The sequence below is a fragment of the Xiphias gladius genome, chromosome 19 (genome assembly GCF_016859285.1).
Source record: "Xiphias gladius isolate SHS-SW01 ecotype Sanya breed wild chromosome 19, ASM1685928v1, whole genome shotgun sequence".
Taxonomy (NCBI): domain Eukaryota; kingdom Metazoa; phylum Chordata; class Actinopteri; order Istiophoriformes; family Xiphiidae; genus Xiphias; species Xiphias gladius.
This window is the reverse complement of record NC_053418.1, coordinates 786216-804535: the sequence shown is the minus strand read 5'-3', so window position 1 is coordinate 804535 and position 18320 is coordinate 786216. Positions and strand designations below refer to the sequence as shown.

The 18320-nt window shown below is 45.9% G+C and overlaps 1 protein-coding gene and 1 non-coding gene across 2 annotated transcripts; both read right to left on the bottom strand.

Annotated features, from left to right (window-relative positions):
• Positions 1–2952: 2952 nt before the first annotated feature.
• On the bottom strand, positions 2953–12609 carry mak16 (MAK16 homolog (S. cerevisiae)). The gene is made up of 10 exons (XM_040156022.1): positions 12425–12609; positions 10932–10981; positions 9984–10093; positions 9072–9136; positions 8695–8846; positions 7740–7794; positions 7549–7623; positions 7070–7171; positions 6861–6926; positions 2953–5779 (listed from the first exon to the last, which is right to left on the bottom strand). Exons 1-10 carry the CDS (start codon positions 12437–12439, stop codon positions 5564–5566), a joined length of 906 nt encoding a protein of 301 aa, XP_040011956.1. The 5' UTR covers positions 12440–12609; the 3' UTR covers positions 2953–5563.
• A 1159-nt stretch (positions 12610–13768) lies between these two features.
• Positions 13769–13868, bottom strand: LOC120805860. The gene has a single exon (XR_005709610.1). It is a non-coding gene; the product is annotated as a small nucleolar RNA U13 (small nucleolar RNA).
• Between the last annotated feature and the right edge of the window lie 4452 nt (positions 13869–18320).

Sequence of the window (18320 nt, the reverse complement as noted above, 5' to 3'; positions counted from 1 at the left end):
TTTGACATTTGAAAAGCAGCCACTGTGGCCTATGTAAAAAGTCATTTTCCTGCCCTGTTCGCTTCGATGTCCCCGTCCTTGACACCGCGGTTCAGAATCTGGTCTGGCGATCCCGTGTACATATCCAGTCAAAACTGAAGTGTTTTTCGATGTTAAACCGGCGTAAGCTGCTGTCGGCGAGTCCGCTTCGGCACAGAGTCTGGTTTTTAACTGAGTCCAAATCTGTCTGAATGGGGAGAGATCGGTGTGATTTCACTCTCCACTGTCCTCTGATTGGTGGACAGCTGCCTTCTTTAACTGTGACGCTTGATTTATTTAACGAAACCCCTCCCTCACTCTTACGAAAAAACGAACGACACGTCTGACTTCCAAGTTTTCAGACCTCGCATTGCTTTTTCGTCACTTAATAACCCGCACGCCGCATTCACTGGGGACGTTTTTTCAAGGAAAGAAGAAATGAGTTTTCTCTCCTTGTTGATACTGGTGTGTTTTTGAAATTTAACTCTAAAAGATTTTAACAAGTTTCCGGGGACCAAAAGGTCACAAAAATCAACAAGACATCGCCGGATTCATCAAGAGAAACACGTAGATTCACATTTTGATGTGACCGACGCCTTAAGCTTCTCTCACCAAAGGAAAACACAAGCATTTCGTTATTAAAAAGCAAAAAAAACAAAAACAAAAATTGATTAAACGGAACAGGAGAGAGACTTCTGCCTGCTTGCAGCGGTGCCAGCAGGGGGCAGTGTTGTTAGAGCGCAATCGCCTTTTAATCCGAAAAATACGTCAAGATTTTATAGTTTAAAGAAGCTCTCTCTGATTAGCTACAGCGTCTTCAAATAGCTCAATTTAATCAGTGATCCGGGAGTAAAATATATCAAAAAGATGGAGTTTATCTATGAACGAACTTACCAGCTAGATTTCCTTTTAATACGATAAATGCTCGTAACAAGAAAACAGCGCGTCTCTGAGCTGCTGAGTTTTTAAACGATTCGGCATGTTTATAGGAAAAACAGCGTTTTAAATGATCGTACTGACCAGTCAGAGGGAGAAGCTGTGATCAGGCTGAAAAAACAAATATCCGGTTTTTATCCCCGCTCACTGGCTGTAACGTGCTCTGTGCGTCTTACTTTTATGTTTGTTCTGTAACGTCTGTTGATTTTCTGTCTGCTACAGTAACAAACATGCTTCTTATGATTCTTTGACTATTTATATCCTTAATCTGTGATGATTTTCTTCAGCTGTACCTTGTCATTGTACGACCATGGGGATTCAGTTATTTGTAAATAAAGTATATATACTGTATATACGCTGATGACTCTGCTTCAGATTTGTCAGATTTGAGTCGCTGTGGTTCTTTGAAATTCCTCTGCACCTTCAGTGCAGTGGAATCAATGGGCGATTCAACGGGGTCGTTCCTCTTTGGCAGGTATGCTCCTTAGGAAAGCGGCCACACTCCTGTACTCTCGGCTTTTATGTTTTACCAAACCGACTCAAAATGGAAGCAGCTCGGCCTTAAACAGTGGTATGAAATCACATCGGGCCTGCGGCGAGGTCCAGCTTCTTTAAGTAGTGTTGGCGGTGACCGACATGTTTCGCCTCAGCCTGCTGTAGCTGCACAAGCCCGGCACAATCATTCAGTTCTTAACCCTTACACCCCGCTGGTTCCCGGCTGATAAACAGTCTGGAGATTTAACATTTTGGATTCGGTTCCCCTCGGACAGAGCCAGGCTAAGTGTTTCCCCCCGTTTCCTGTCTGTATGCTAAGCTAAGCTAACTGCAGCTTCATATTTACCGTACAGACATAAGAGCGGGATCGGTCTGAACGTCGACCTCTGAAAGAGAATAAACGTTTGTCCCAAGACGTCAAACTGTTCCTCTAAAGCTTTTACAAAGAGACAAAGATCATTTGAGATTTAAGATGATTTGGGGAAACAGTGTCCGGATTCGTTCACACACCAGGCGACTTATTGTGCACGTTAGAGTTACCAACTGTCTGGCGTATTTATTTTATGGCTCTAATCATCTTCCGTAATTTCTTATTTCTGCTACGGTCTCGACAGGATATACAGTTTAAAGACTGAGACTTTCCGACTCTACTGAGAAACGTGAGAGGAAAAGGGAGATTTGCAACACGGTCATAACAGTCTGTTTTATTGTACTATATTTACACTATCGTCATTTCAAGGTGCTTGTTAAGACACAATCTTTCTAAAATCACTTCTGAAGCAGGATCAGTTTACTGGAGCGTTTTTGACAGGTTTTTTTCTGATGGAAATAAAACTTCAGCATCAGAAGCCTTTAATTACTCACACTGAGTTATTATATTTAACATGAGTCCTGTACTGAGAGTCTGTGGCTTCAGTTTTAATACTCAGGCTACCTGTTTCTTAAGTTTTATTATTCTAACTCCTCTGGTGCGACAGTCTGGGCTGCACCTGTTGGAAACTAATTCACCCGAATTCTGCAAATAAAACCTGATTCCAGTGAAATCTAGTTGAATTTGTTTTCATCATGAAACATAGTAGGAGGGTAATTGATCCCTTCTGCCTTCGTCTTGTGCTCAGGGTCTAACGAAGACCTAAAAAACCTGATGTTAAACCTCACAGTGGAGCTTCACACAGTCATCACTACGGATGCATGGACTGGCACCTGCTGACTCGGTTATTGGTACAGGCCTGGCTACAGATCGTTGGGCCCGTTGAGACTGCATCTGTACGGGGCCCAGGCGGTTGAGTTACGCCCCCGTTTACTGCGTTTGGAGACAAACGGTTTCTCTCCACCCGACTGCAGGAGGGGACTGAAACCCCGAGGCTGTTGGTAAAAGGTCAAGATTTGAATTTCTGCCTGTTAGTACTTAACTTCCACGGGTCTGAAAGTTGGAGGTGAAGTGACCAAAGCCCAAAAGGAAAACAGCAGGTTCTGACAACAAAATTTGTTTTCATCTGCCACCTTCTTTATTTTGCACATATAAAATATTTAGAGAGTTGAGAAATATCTTTAAGAGGAGCATATAAACTAAGTCGATTTGTTCACGTGTTCGTCATCTGCTGCTTTGCGCTCGTGGTGTGTTTTTCAAAGATCATTCATGCATCTAATATTTAACAAAACACAAATAAGAAATGCCATTTTTGAGTCACCGTCAAGCAGAAAAAGAAGGTTAAAGCCACTTTGTGTGGTTCCTCAGAGCTGATCCCAAAATGGAAACGAATGGTCAGTTCAACCAAACGACTGGCAAAATAAAGAAAAAGCAAAACATATTTCCCAGTGCGATGGTTTTGGTTTTTATGGTGCACGCTGGGACAAATCCGTCTCGTGATTTCTGCCTCGGCTGTAATAGGATTAAAAACCCCAGCAGCAGCAGCAGCATCTTTCAGAAACAGAGCCTGTTATTTTAGGGAATCCACAGAACACAGAGCTGTTTCTTTATTAGAAAGATGAAACTACGCCTTTATTTACTGTGGAGACACGTCGCTCTCAGTAACTTTGATCTCTACCGTAGCAGGGTGGAGGCACCTTCCTCCATCTAAAGTGACCGGTTATTTCCAGTGGTGGGAAGTAACGAAGTACATTTTGAAGGTGCTTGTACTTTACTTGAGTATTTCCATTCTCGGCTACTTTCTACTTCTACTCCACCACATTTCAGAGGGAAATTCTGGACTTTAACTGCCTTACATCTGTTTCTCAGCTTCAGCTACTTCCCTGGTTTAGATTTTACATTGGAAACACATCATCAGTTCATAAAACACGATGCTTAAGGTTAAACCAGTGGTTTCCAACCTTGCGTTATTGTTTCTTGAGTGAGACCAAAGAGACATTTCTCCTCTAAACTTCTCACATGGTTTCATGGTTCAAATGATACGATAATTCACAAAAACTAAAATCAAAGATTTGAGAAAAGTCCAAAAGAACGGATTAGTAAAGAAATCTGTGTTGAGGCTGGAAGCGTTTTTCCGCAGAATCACGACATCGCTTCACCCCAGGTTCAACACACTCTGTCGAGGGCCGGCGCTCTGTTTACTGCCTCTTTAAGTCACTCTCTTTATTTCCCATTTCATTTTCTACCGTCGGAACAAACAAAAGGTGTCGTCTGTGGTGGGGCTCAGCTGATCTGGGTCAAGGCCTGATACCCACCACAGGACCCAGTGACGGGTCAGACCTCATTTAACATGGACACTGGGCTTCGTCAGGAACTTTTGACCCGTTACTGTTTATTGAAAACTGGCCCGTGAATCATCTGACGGCCCCTCAGGTTCACCTGGTGACCCTCTGGAGGGGCTCGACCCCCGGGTTGGGAACCAGTGGACTAAACCATCTACCTGTCTGTGACGTAGCTAAAAGCAGCTCCAGCAGTAAAACGCTGCCGAAGCCTCCGTGACTCAGGATTACTAACATCTTTTATTGAGTACTTTTAATACCTGAAATAAATATATCTGCTAATACTTGTGTACTTTTACTTTAGTAGGATATTGAATGCAGGACTTTTACTTGGAGTATTTTTAGTTGTTGTACTGGTTACGTAAATGATCTGAATTCTTCGTCCTCCGCTGTTTTTTCCCCAAACTTTCCACTTCATGGGAAAAAAGCAGGTTCTACAAATGAATGTGAACCTTTTACTCCAGACAAGGAACAAACCTCAGGCTTTGAGCTCAGATTTTCCCCCCCAAAGCTAATTTATTCTATTATTATTATTAATATTAATATTAAATATTATGATGATGATGATGCAGATTTACTGGATCTGGATTTCTGCGAAAAAGGCAGGAATCTCAGAGACAACTCTCCAAACCAGGACGCACAAAACCAAAACCGTCTGAGTGGAAATAGGTTTATTTTTTCCTTTTTTGGTTGAACTGACCCTTTACCCCTTTGAGGATGAGGCTAAATAGCAGTAAGATGAGTGGTGTTATTGTGAATTACACTCAGTCCATAGGAACGCTCGGCTCAAAAGCTCCTTCGTGAAGGAGTGAGAGCGACGTGAAAACGGCGACGCAGCCGGAGCCCGAGGACACAAAGGGTCAGTCCGCTCTACAAGCGTTTCTGCCTTAAAGACATCCGGGACGAGTGAAAACCAGATCACCGCGTCTCAGACGTCTTTACTGCAGAAATGAACCGTGGAGAAAAGGTGGGGCGTCAGCTGCCGTCTGGCTTCTCACCAGCCGCATCGGAGCTCGGACCGGAGCTGAATCTCTGTCGTTGCTTAGAACTTGATTTACTTGTAAATGACGAAAGCTGAACTTGGAGGTTCAACACGGGACTGGAAAGGATTCTGATCTGATATGGGGATACCGAACCGCGGTCCTGACTGCTCTCTGGTTCAGAGACCTGCAGGAGACCTGAGCCAACCGCCACACACCAAGCGAGCGAAAGCACCTCGTCAGAAAACTTTACGTGTCACTTTAAACATGAACAGCAGCCCGGTGTCACGGGGGGATGAAGACGAACCGCGGTGAGCGAGCTCCGTAAACACACTGTGAGGTGTCATCCAGATGTGCTGGCGGTACGTGGAGGATCGTGTCCTCGGCAGAGTCTCGGCTCACAGTCTGATTGGCGGCCGACATCACTACGTGGCTCTGCTCTTGGGGACGGGCTCCGTCTCCTGCTCGTACTCGATCTCCACGTACACTCGCTTCTTCCTCGCCGCGGAGCCGTTGGCGGGAGATTTGCCTTTGGACCTGGAGGCCTTCTTCTCCACCTCCATCTCCTCCTCCTCCTCTTCTTCACTCGACCCCTCCTCGTCCTCCTCCTCGTCGCTGCTCGTCTTCAGCTCGTTCATGTCCTGAGGGAAGAAACAGAACATTCTGATTCTACCTGTTCAAGCAGCTGCCACATTCACTGTGTTTATCTTTTTTATCTTCACGCTGACTGAAAAAGCTTAATTCTTACGAGCTTAACCAACTGCTCATGCAGGACAATATGAGATCCCGTCTTGATGGGGACAGAATCCACAGCTCTGCCCATCCCGACACCCTGGGACACAGGGTGACGTGAGGCCTCAGCAGCCTGACTTTGACAAATCGAGCAAGTATCTTCCAGAGTGACTGTGGTTTGAAACAGAAGTTCCCTCCGTGTTTCCATGTTGAGCTGCAGCAGGAGGACAGGAACCTACACGTCTAAACCTGGTCTCACAGACTTGTCTAGACGGTTGTCATGTGAAAACGAGTCTCCAGGTGGTTTTAGCAGACACCTCTGTCCACAGTCAAACACCTGGACAACGTGAGAACGGGTACATCTGTCCTCAGTCTCCTGCAGCCCAGTCACTGTCCCAACCAGACCAGTGTTAGCGTGGACGTCTCCTGAAGGACATCACCACACGCCACATCTAAGACTCTCGTGAATTACTTCAAGACTTTTCAACCCTTCTAAAGCCCTGTTTGGGACGGAACTGGATTCAGTGCTTATTAAGACCCTGAGACCTGCATCTACCCTGTGGAGTCCAAAGTGAAGTCTGGTTTAGTCCAATGGACGGTCCAGAACCCAGAGATACTCAGTGTATTCCGACGTAAGACGTGTGAGAAGCTGGAACCATTCAATGTTTGGAAGACGCTTGACTAATAACCAGACTATTCTGTCCGTCCCGTCCTGACTTTCGAGTTCATCGCTAGGCAGGAAGACGACGGGATTCTTCGCCCCGTTTTTCACATTAAAAGCTCCTCGTTAAGGGAGTGGATGGAGAGGGAGGGATGATCGCAGCAACCAGAACTGTGTCAGTTATTCACAGGGACACTTGAATGGAAAAACTGTGAACCTGAACCTTTAAACTCCACGAGTCCCGGTACAAGGATGGCTGAGCCGTCCACATGCTTTACTGATTCCTTTTGTTTCTCCTACCACACCTCAGACACATGGACATCATTTACCTCGAAGTCGCTCAGGTCGCTCTCCTCCACTTCTTCTTCTGCTACAAACTCTCTCTTCCCCACATCCTGCAGACAGAAAGGACAAGACATAAACTCTCCGTCCAGAGACACCTGTCTGCGAAGCTGAACGTGCTGCGTTAGAGTCCTCTGCTGGTTTACTGACTCTCCGTTTGAACTGAAAATGATATGGACTGTGTGTCATTCATCACCTCGTCGTCCTCCTCCTCCTCGGACTCGGACTCGCTTTCTTCGTCCTGCTGCTCCAGGGCTTTGTCGAAGGCGTGAACGGGGAAGTTGTAGATGTCTCCGTACTGAAAAAAAAGCACACACGCAGTCTTCAGCAGCTACACGATACTCAAATTTCATTTCACACTGTGTTGTATTTGTCATGTGACCAAATGATAGGAAACAAAATCTACATTCAGTTCCTCTTCAGATCTGGTTGGGACCTGTAAAAATGTCCTACAAGTCGTCCTGTTGATCCGCATCAGAGCCGACGACCTGATCCTTAGGTCGTTTAGTTTGACGACGACATTTGTCACCGTCTTAACGTCGCGCTTCGGATTTAACAAAGCACTCGTTTTACCAGGAGACACAAAAAGGTCTCAGAAGACACCGGTCGGGTTCAGCGCCGAACCCTGTGTAGCACCACGGTGTCTCTGAGGCTGTGAGGATCAGCGTGCCGTACCGTTCCCTGTTTGAGTCTCTCCAGCAGCTCCTTCTCGATGGCGTTGTCCAGCTGAGCAGCGATCAGAGCTTTCTCCTACAAACACAGCAAGGAGAAGGTGGATCAACGACAGGTAGCGTTCGAGTCTGATCGCGGTAACAACACGCTCGTTTCTCTGCTCGGACTCGGAGAGGGTTGTGGTGTTAACTCACCTCTTTCCTCTTCTCCCTCTGCTCCACCTTCCTGCTGAGAGGAACCAACTTCCTCCTGAAAACACAGAAAAACAGTCAGACGTCAAACCGAGGGGGAGTTTAACAAACCGGTCAAACTTCCCCGGAGAAACGACGCTTCAAGAACAGACCGAGACGTCAATCTGTGAGCTGGACTGAGGAGGAGGTGCAGACATCCTGCTTAAAATCATTTGTCTTTTTCCTGGATTCTGTGTATAAGCAGCCTGACCTCCCGCCTCTTAGTGGCTAAAACATTTTTCACCAGGTCGTGTTGCTCTAGTCGTCTCCACAACGAGCTGCTACAGTTTGTCCCTCGTGTCCCTAAACTTATCAAAAAAGTCCATGGTTCAGGATGGGAGACGCTCTGCTGCCGAGAGAAGAGGTCAAACCACAGGCGGCTCCTCTGTCTAATGGACAGTGTCTTCTGTCTTTCATTCTATTGGACGGTTTTCCCGTTTTGAGATCCACTGACTTTGAGCCAGTGTTTCCAGTGACACATTCGAGAGTCCACTGACAATCTGCCTGGATCTGGACTGGAAACAGCAGGTTTCAGTCTCGAAATCACAGGTCGTGTGTCTGATGTGGAAAAGGCTCATTTGACAGAAACCCAAAATGGTTTACTGTCGTAGGTGAGCACTTCTTGCAGCGCGATGTTGCAGCGTTGGGGCGTCAACCGACGTTACTTCCCTCATTGATTAATAGGCCAGTTATTTGTAGTTAGTAATCAATACAACCTTGCAGAGCCAAACGTTGTCTGACGTCTGGTCTGAAATCCCAGCGTGTTCAGTTTAAAATGATACACGACAAAGCCAAGCGGCAGATCTTCTCCTGTCAGAGGCTGAAACCAGAGAATATCTGACGCCTTTCAACATTTTTCCCCGTGACTGAAACGATTCATCGATTATTTTGCTGTCGATCGACCGGTAACAGTACTCACTGTCTCTTGAGGACCAGTTTGCGCATGCGGATCAGGTACTGGGTGATCTTGGTGAATCTCTGTTTACATTTGTGTCTGATGAATCGAGGCCAGTAAATCAAGTTCTCGTCGATCTGTTCCAGAGCTTTCTCGTAGTTCTTACTGAGCTTCACCTGCACCAACACACAGACAGACGTCATCATTACTGGGCTCTTTCAAAATAAAATGCACATTTTCTGACTGAACATTCGCTGTTTAAAGCAGCGGGAACCACTGCTTCAATAATGACATTATTAAAGCCCAGATAGGCGGCAAGAGAAAACCCTGGACCGGACTCTGGATTTTGTGTCTCCGTTTGGCCTAATGTGCTGTGTGTGTGTTGATTGGTCAAAACTCACTTTTTCCCACATTTTGGCAGGAAAAGCTGCTCTCTCGATCACCTTCATGTAGAGAAAACACTGACCTGAGGAGAAAATACCACCATCATTCATTTACCGATTTACCACATCTCATGTTTCTTGTGTGTGTGGATCAAACTGTCATTTATAAAAAGTGACACCACTGTTATTAATATTTTCAACCAAATATTTGTCTGATCCAAACGTCCTGAGTGATTTTTTTCAGTTTGTGCTCGTTTCATGTGTCAGCTTTCAGCTGTAAATTAAAAAAAAAAACGTCTCCCCAGGGTCGGACCCAACATCCGAGGCACTGAGATCATGTCCTCAGGGGTGTTCCTGGGGAATCTGGGGAGAAATTTACTTTCTACGGTAACAGACAAATGACACATGGCGGTTTGAAAAGCTCTCGTCCTGATACTTTTTAGCATGATAATGTTAAACCAGAATGAAATAGGAGGAATTTAGTCGACGCTTAGTCAATTGATCAGAGATTAATCTCTGATTAATTGACAGAATGCTCCGAAATGTTCAATAGGACACAATGTGAGACCAAGAAAAGACGGGAAATGTCTCATTTGAGAAGCTGGAACCAGAGTGTCTTTGTGAGTGTGTGTTCCTAAAGGAAACCCAACTGACTGCATTGTGTAATGTCCCATCAGGTGACTTGTCCTGGTACAGCAGCTGGGATCATTAATCCAGCGAGCGAATGTGATCACCTCTCTATTTCTAAAACTCTGTCCAACCCACCCTGCGTCACTGCAGGACCTAGACCTAGTCTTCTTTCTTGGATTGTCATCATCGAACCGCCTGATGCAACGTATGAACCAAACGAGATGAAACATGTTCTGCTGTAGGACTAAAACTTTCTGTTAAGATTCTACCCAGTTTATCCAGCATGTTCTCGGGCTTTACCTTTCTCCTCCTTGATGGTGGCGTACTGACTGTTGGCCAGAGGACAGGACGAGCGGTTACACAAGCCTGTGATGTTGTATTCATTCCGACAGAAGCTCTGACTCTTTGTCCTGAACAGGGGGAGGGGCAGAAAGAAAAGAGTCAATATCATCTTCTCACAGATCTCCGAGTATCAGTGTTTGTCTCCTGATCAGTAAATGTCAGCAGAGAAATATTCGAGGTGATTCAGAAACACAGTCTCCGTTACAGGGTCTGTCCAGCAGAGAGCTCCGACAGGTTGGTTTCTACACTCGGCGAGCACTTTATTAGGAACACCACACTAACACTGGTTAGTTCCTCCCTTTGATCTCGAACAAGATCAGGTCTTCATGGTCTGGGTTTCCACCAGATGTTGGAAACTTTCCTCTGAGATTCTGGTCCATGTCGACACGACTGCGTCACGTCATTTCTGCTGATTTGTCAGCTTCACATTCAAGCTGCCAGTCTCCTGTTCTACCACATCTCAGAGGTGTTCTACTGGATCCAGATCTGGAGACTGGGGGGGCCACTGAAGTTCACTGAACTCATTGTCGTGTTCATGAAACCAATTTGAGACGACTTTTGCCTGGTGACCTGGAGCATTTTCCTGCTGGAAGGAGCCAGGTGTTCCTAATAAAGTGCTCAGTGATTGTGCCAAACACAACAGATCTGGTTCACTGTTCCTTAACAATAAGTTCTTATCAAAAATGTTTGTTCATGTAAAAATATAAATATTGGCTGATATATCGTCATCAGATTTTAAAAACTCTCAAATGTCCGTGTTGGCGTTAGACTCCTAAACCCAGAATGAGCTGGGCTCAGCCAAGGGTCCCAGTCTCTGCCAGCTGAATACACCACCTCTGAGCTAACGGGCGCAATAACTATCGTACCGAATGAATGAGTGAGGAGCAGATTCAGGGTGAGACTTACTTGACTTTGAAGGAGCAGAACTGCGCGTTTCCAATAATGTCCCAGATCACCTGCAGGAAGCGGAATTAACCTGTTACAAACATCCCCTGAGTGAAAAGTAGGAGCCTAAACATCAGAATGCTCATTTTTTAATGCGGTTTCCTGTTTGAAATATTGTTTTATAACACACTGTTTTCAGTTTAACCACACAAATAACACGTGCTTATAAACCAGAATACGGACGACTAAAACAAAGTGAACCACGTCTCCCGTCACACTGGACCTCCTCACACACGTTGACCTCTCGAGCAGACTCAACTAGAGCTGCAACGATTAGTCGATTAATCTGCTTGTTGAACGACAGAAAACGAAACGGCAAATGTTTTGCAAAATGATCAAACGTTTAGTTAAAGCCAGGAAAAAAAAAAGGGCCAAACATGTCTTTTTCTGGAATGTGTCCCATCAAAATGGCTGCAACATTTTTATTAGAAAAACCAAAACACGTCTGGTTGAAGGATTTACACATTTGCTTTGCTGCTAATTCACAACTTCCGATTCTAGAACACGGAGAATCTGGTTTTGAAAACGGGAATTCTTATCACGGAACCCGTACGTTCTGATTCTAGAACAAATTTGGTTTGGACGAACGGTACACATTCTCAAATGTTCTGCTTTTCCCTGTCTCAAGTTACAGAAAACATTATATTTGGGGGTTTTGAACTGTGGGTCGAACAAAACAAGACACCTGAAGACATCCCCTTGGTCGTTTTTAGATGAATCGAGAATGAAAATAACCACTAGTCACTGTCCTACACATGTGCATCATTTACACATACACATATTTCAACAACCCAATCACAGCCATGATACTAGTGCACATGTAAACGCACTCACTATCGATGTCTTGTTCTGTTTTGACAGTGCAAAACCCAAATATATTCAGTTTACTGTCAGAGAAGACAAAGAAAACGTGCTGATCCTCACATTCGAGACACTGGAACTACAGTGTTCGGTGTTTTCTGTCCACATACTCAGGTATTCAGGAAGGATTTGGGAAACTATTTGTCAGAAACATAATGTCACTAAACTGCGTATAGAAAAATGTCAGTACGTTGTTCAAAAATAGCAGATGACGGTGGAACACGTGTGGCCGACATTAAGTCCACAGAAGACCCTACTAATCTTTGTTTTGACTCATGTTCATAACAACTGTGTATGTTTGCAGAGAAGCCAGAAATCCTTAAAAAGGCATTTTTACAACGGAGTTTGGCGTGAGGTTTGGAAAGAAAAACGGCGTCCGTGTTTCTTAGCGTCACAGTTGCTCAAACGCTGTTAAACATTCAGTTTTTTGTCCGGATACGATCAATAAAGATAACCACGGTTCAGTTACCAGTTCAGCTGCCAACCAGCAGAAGAAAACGAATAAAAATAATAATTAGTGACCGGTAAGCTAAGGTTAGCATGGAGACGTACCGGAGCACGTTAGCAGCTTCGTGTCAATTTATCACACTTACGTCGTCGTGTTGCATGTTTAGTTCCTCACAGAGCTGCTCGCAGCTTCACCGCAGATTCCGCTGTTTGTTTTAATTATGTTAAATAAGTTAACGTGGAGTTACGAAGGAGTTTCTCTATCTGCGAAGCCACATGGACGATCAGGGAGCCACCATCTTTGTTTCTATGGCTGAACGAGATCTCGGGGTCACAGTCAACGGGAAGAAATATCGCGATACTTTTTTTAAAAATGTACAAACAATTAGGCAAAGTCTGAAAATACAAAAAAAAAAACAACAACACTGAGCTCATAACAGACAAAAAGTAAATTTAAATAAACACAAAACAAAAATAAAGAAACAGGAGGTTGTATTTAGAAATAAAAAAAACACAGTAAATAAATAAATGAATAAATAAACTAGAATGTTTATTTCCCAAGCGCTGTATGCGACGAAGTTTGGGATTATAGTGGAGTAAAAGGAGATTTCATTTATTGTTATTAAAACTCTATATTTATTATTACTTTATTCAAAAATGTTAATTGACTGAATCTCCCCCCTTGTTAATGTTTTGTTATTCGTTTCCTTCATAAACCAAAACTCTAGTGAAAAATTTTTTTGTTTCAACAGCTCATAATATTTTTATTTATTTTTTATTTATAAATAAATTCTTTTGACATTTTCTGTTTTGTTTTTTTCTTGTTGGTGATTTACATCCTCCATCACTGAACCGATCTGATCTTTTGTCCTCTACCTATTGATTGTGGTTTTATGAGTGAGGCTCTCTCCCACCTGAGTTTTAAAAACTGCTCCACAGGTAAAGATCTTCATATTTATTATAATCACGTGAGTCGGTGTTTGTTGTGTCGTTTGGTGAAACGTTGTTGTTGGTGTGTGTGTGTGTGTGTGTGTGTGTGTGTGTGTGTGTGTGTGTGAGACAGTGCACATCTGGGGACGCAGAAGAAAAAAACCTATCTGACGATAAAAACGTTCAATATGAAATCAAACCATATCGATGTTTAGTTTGTTTTCTTAAGATTCGGATTATTTGATCATTATAAATCATTAAATCTAATTAAATCTGTCCTGCCTTTAGACTCATAATCAGTGCGGACTTGCGCTGTGGTCGGTTTTACGTCGCGGACCGGTTTGTGGCGGTTCGGGGATTTTAGACTCCACAGCCTCAGGTATCTCACCTTCACTGGACCTGCGACCTCACGGCTTCTTACCGGTGGGATTATTAGTGACTTCTTGCGTGTTTGGAAACTTCATTATCCTGCCTCCGGTTCGCATGAACCTTCCCAAACCCGATTTCTCTATCTTTTCTTTGGACCTAGCGTAAACGTCTGGTGCGGGAGTCCGGTTCAGAGTCAGACGGGCTGAGGCGCGATGCGTAACAAGGTGAGGGTCGCACCTGTCACGGATTGGCCGTGATCACACCGATCATCATACGCATGAACCGAAGGATCAGTCGCCCAACATGGCGCTGAACCTTCCTCTACCGCCTCTCCCGCTCTTTGACTGACGGTGCCACGGCCTCTCGACACAACATTCATTATTTTCATCTCAGCGTGAGTCAAGTTACAAAGAATAAAAAAACCGAAAGTAAATCTCCGGTCTGGGTCTCTGGTCCGGAATGAGCTGCTGCTAAAGAAGAGCTTTGAAATCTCCCTTGGAGCGGTGCATTGTGGGAGCGACTGCTGTTGAACCGCAGGTAACAGCAGCACCTGGTGCTCCGGAGGGGAACTGCACCGCCACGACACCCAGATAACGCTCAGCTTTTACAGGGTTTTTGTTTGTTTTTGTGTTTGTTAGTTTTTTCACAACACTTCTCCGGAGTGAGTTCACGTTGTCTTTACCAGCAACTAGCTCAGCACCACAGTTAACCTCCAACACCCGGTCCACATCAGGGTCCACTCTGGGACCAGAACCCCAACATCTGTGTTGGTTCATGTGACATAAAGCGAGATTTCCCAGCAGCCCCTGCTGCCCGACCGCGCGTGTGACAGGACCGACCCAGAGATGCTGCGGCAGGTTTATTCATCTCTTTATTCGGTCATCGTGTCCCAGGGGGACGTCGGGTCATGAAGTGTGCGCCCCCGCGAGGAGGACGCGCTCCGTGTTTACTGAGACAAACTCCTTCCGAAGACTTGTCCTCTGACAGGACAGACGTGGCACGAAGGGACGTTTTGTTCGGTGCCTCGTTTGTTCCTAACAGGTGGTGACACGCGTCCGCCGTTTCCCGGTCTGCACGGCAGCGTCACGTGGACCGAGCGGCGCTTTCAGAACCCGCCGGCCGCCACCGAACCTCCGTGTATTTACGGCCCATTTTACACGTCGGCTCGCTGCTGTGAAAGCGGCCGAATTTACGTCCGGAGCCCGAGGTAACACCGACACGTGTTGCGCAGCGGCGAAACGTTTCTACGCGCGTCTTCCCAAGCGCCGCGCTTAAAACGCAATTCCGAGCCGTTTGTCCCCCGGGCCGCCCCATATCCCCGAGGGCGCGTGAGCGCTGCACCACATCAATCGGACGGGGCGCGGGTCGGCTGCGTGAGAAACGTCACTGCACCGCGTCGCTATGAACGCGGTGCATCCACGCTCCCAGTGCGGCGCTGTTCTCCTCCCCGGGCCGAGGGATCGTAGTGTGTGTACAGCGCCTTGGTTTTTATCTGCATTTTACTTCCTATGAATCCGTCGTTATCCGGCTGCGTGGATCATTTAAAGCCAATAAAAGCGAGTCTCATTAACGACCCCGTCATTTCTACACCGGGCTCATTCGGCGACACGGATCCTCCGGATCCTTCCAGCATAGTTGAGCATCGACACCCGCGTACTTCGTTCGCTCTCTCTGGCGGGTTATTCTCAATGGTTGTATTACCGCTCCACCCTTCTCCACCCACCGACCGATCTTCATCACACTGGAGCCACGTTTTCCTTTCTCCTCCTCCGTCAGCCGGACGTTTCTCTGTCATTAACCGGTTTGCGGATTCACCTCTCGCCCCGACACTAAAACAAACGGCTGCGGCTATTTCTCCGTGTCGCGTCCGAAAATGGTGACAGGTTCCCGGTGTAATTTCCCCGAGTCCGGCCCCGCATCTCGTCTGGTTCGACCAAGAGGCCGGAACCCAAAGAGGTTCGGTTTCGTGTCATTTATGACAAAGCATCAAATTCTCACACACGAGAAGCCGGAACCAGAGAACGACTCGGAGTTTTGCTTAACCAGTCACCAAAGGGCTCGTTCGACTGTCACGGTATTGGCAGATCATTGATCCGTCGACTGACTAACCGGTTGACGGACTAGTCGCTGCAGCTCTTCAACCCAAAGCGAATCCGTCCGTTGAGTTGGAGGAGAAAACAGAAATAAGTGACAGACTCAGCGATGAAAAAACAAAACAAAACAGAGAAATGGTTTATTTTAGTAAATAGTGTGAGTTTTTTTCACTGCTGTACAACACTGGCATCTGTAGTTGGCACTCTTTAAAGGGACAACCCCCCCAAAAACAGAATTCACAGCCTCTGAACAGCCTCGTTGCCTGTCAGCTTCTGCCTTCTGCCTCATAACAACTGCTGTCAGTTCTGTTCCAAGGAGGATTTCTTTCTTTCTTTGTCTTTTTTTTTTTTTTTTTTGCTTAATAACCCAAAAATACCAGCCTCTGGGACGCACAGTACAAAATATAACAGGGAGACGGGGGAGAGGAAAAAGAGAGAGAACTCAAATGAAAGGCACTCAAAGCCACAACAGACGGACGTCAGCCAAACAACTGAAAACTACACGGACATGCAACTCACATCGATTTACACTGAGCTATATAGGCATGCAAAAACAACACTGCTCTGAACAGGGGCTGCTGGGCCACACACACACACACACACACACACACACACACACGCACACGCACACGCACACACACACACTACAGATCAATGTTTTTCTGTAAAATACGAACTGGGTGTCGGCTCCTGAACAGACTACTACTCATGTCCACATCACGGAGGCTAAAGATCCTACCCAGACTCTGGTTTGGTCCCCCACCACCACCCGGGGAGGCCCAGTGCAGTCTCAACATCCCGTGGTTCACTAGCCAGAAGACAGATGCATCATGGGAACCCCTCCCAACAACACCCTGGTTTAAACAAACAGACAAACAGCAAACGCCACAGCTGACTTCCTCCGCTTCACCGGACGAGCCGAACGGGACCGGAAGCGACGGCAGGTCGACTCGCAAACGGTCCCGCACCTTCGAGATGCTGGTGACGGGAGTCCGTCAGTTCAGGTGTAAAGAGGCGGGAGAGGAAACCAGGGACGGAGGAGCAGGGCTCTTCAAGGCTAACAAAGCCCACCAGGGCAGACCAGGTGAGGTGGTCCAACAGGCATTTCTACCCGTTGGAACCGTAAATGGTCTCCACACAAGGACCAAACCACATTAGTCTGGAGAAGTCATCAACAGGGGCCTGCCGTGGCCTGTTTCCTTTAATGTGATCGCAAAGTCACTCAGGCCGCAACCGACCATTGTCTTCACTGTCGGTCAATCTGCCGATTATTTCTTCGGTTAATCAGTCGATCGTCGTCGTTGTCAGAAAACAGTACGAAATACAAGCCATAACATCCACCAGCCCAAGCTGATCACATTAAATGTCCTGTTTCGTCCGAACAACGTCCGGAAGCGCCCAAATATTCAACTGGCTCTGATGCGAGACAAGAGCGAGCAGCAAACTCTCCCATTTGAGAAGCTGGAACCATGAAATGTTCAGCGTTGGTTGCTTAAACGATGACCTAAACGCTTAAGCATTCATCAAGATAACTGAAGAGGAATTTTCCAGCAATCCACCAATGATCAATGATGACAGCTTGTAACACTGAAAAATCTAGATTGTGTTTGTCCGGACGAGATGAGTCCGGACGTGTTCTAGAACCAGAACGCGCCGGTGCCGACGTGAACACGCGCCACAGTCCGCTAGTCCCCAGATTTGTTCCAGAATCGCAAGCTGTGAATTAACAGGAAAGCAAATGCGTCAATGCCTCAACAAGATGCGTTTTGTTTTCTCTAATAAAAATGCTGCAGACATTTTGATGGGAACCATTCCAGAACCATCAAACGGCAGATTCTGGATCTGGAATGGATGTGGATAAATGCTGGATTCCAGGGCCAGATGTGAGTGAGTGATTTAGATCTGAGTAAAATGTTCTAGAACTCATTCTAGAATGAGGACACACGGACACACACACACGCACCAAGTGTGTTTAGATTCAGAACGTGCAGTTCTATGATTCAAAACAAGAGTCTCCACGTTCTAGAATCTGGAGCTGTCAGTTCAAGAAAAACCAACGCGCATCCCTCAGCAACATTTTCGTTCTGGCCTCTAAACGTGTTGCACCCCCTGCGAGGGGACACGTTCCAGGGTCAGATGACAGATTCTGGAACAGATGCTAAAATCAGCGAGTCTTCCAAAACACCACAACCTGAGCCCAGAACGCGTCCGGTTCCAGTTCCACGACGAGAACTTAATTTCCCAAAACTCAAAAGAATGAGTGTTCGCGTTCCAGAGTCTCCGTGTTCTAAAATCAGAACCTGCAGGTTTTAAACTTTTTGTTTGAACACGTTCCACAATATCCAACGACAGACTCTAGAGCAGTGACGCAGGTGTTAAAATTCCAGTTTCCCGAATCAGGACAAATGATCTCCACAGCTGAACGAAATGTTCTGGATCCCAAAACCACGGACTCTCACCACAATTGTTCTAGATTTAAATCAGCTGGGATCCAGAACAGAAAAAAAAAAAAAAACACTGGTTTTGAAACACTCAGCACTTTGAGTTCCTTCGGGCACATGAGATGCGGATCAGGCACCGTGGCTGGTTATGCTTCAGGTGCTTGGTGTCAAAAAGAAGTCACCACCTGCTGTGGTGGATGGAGCTACAT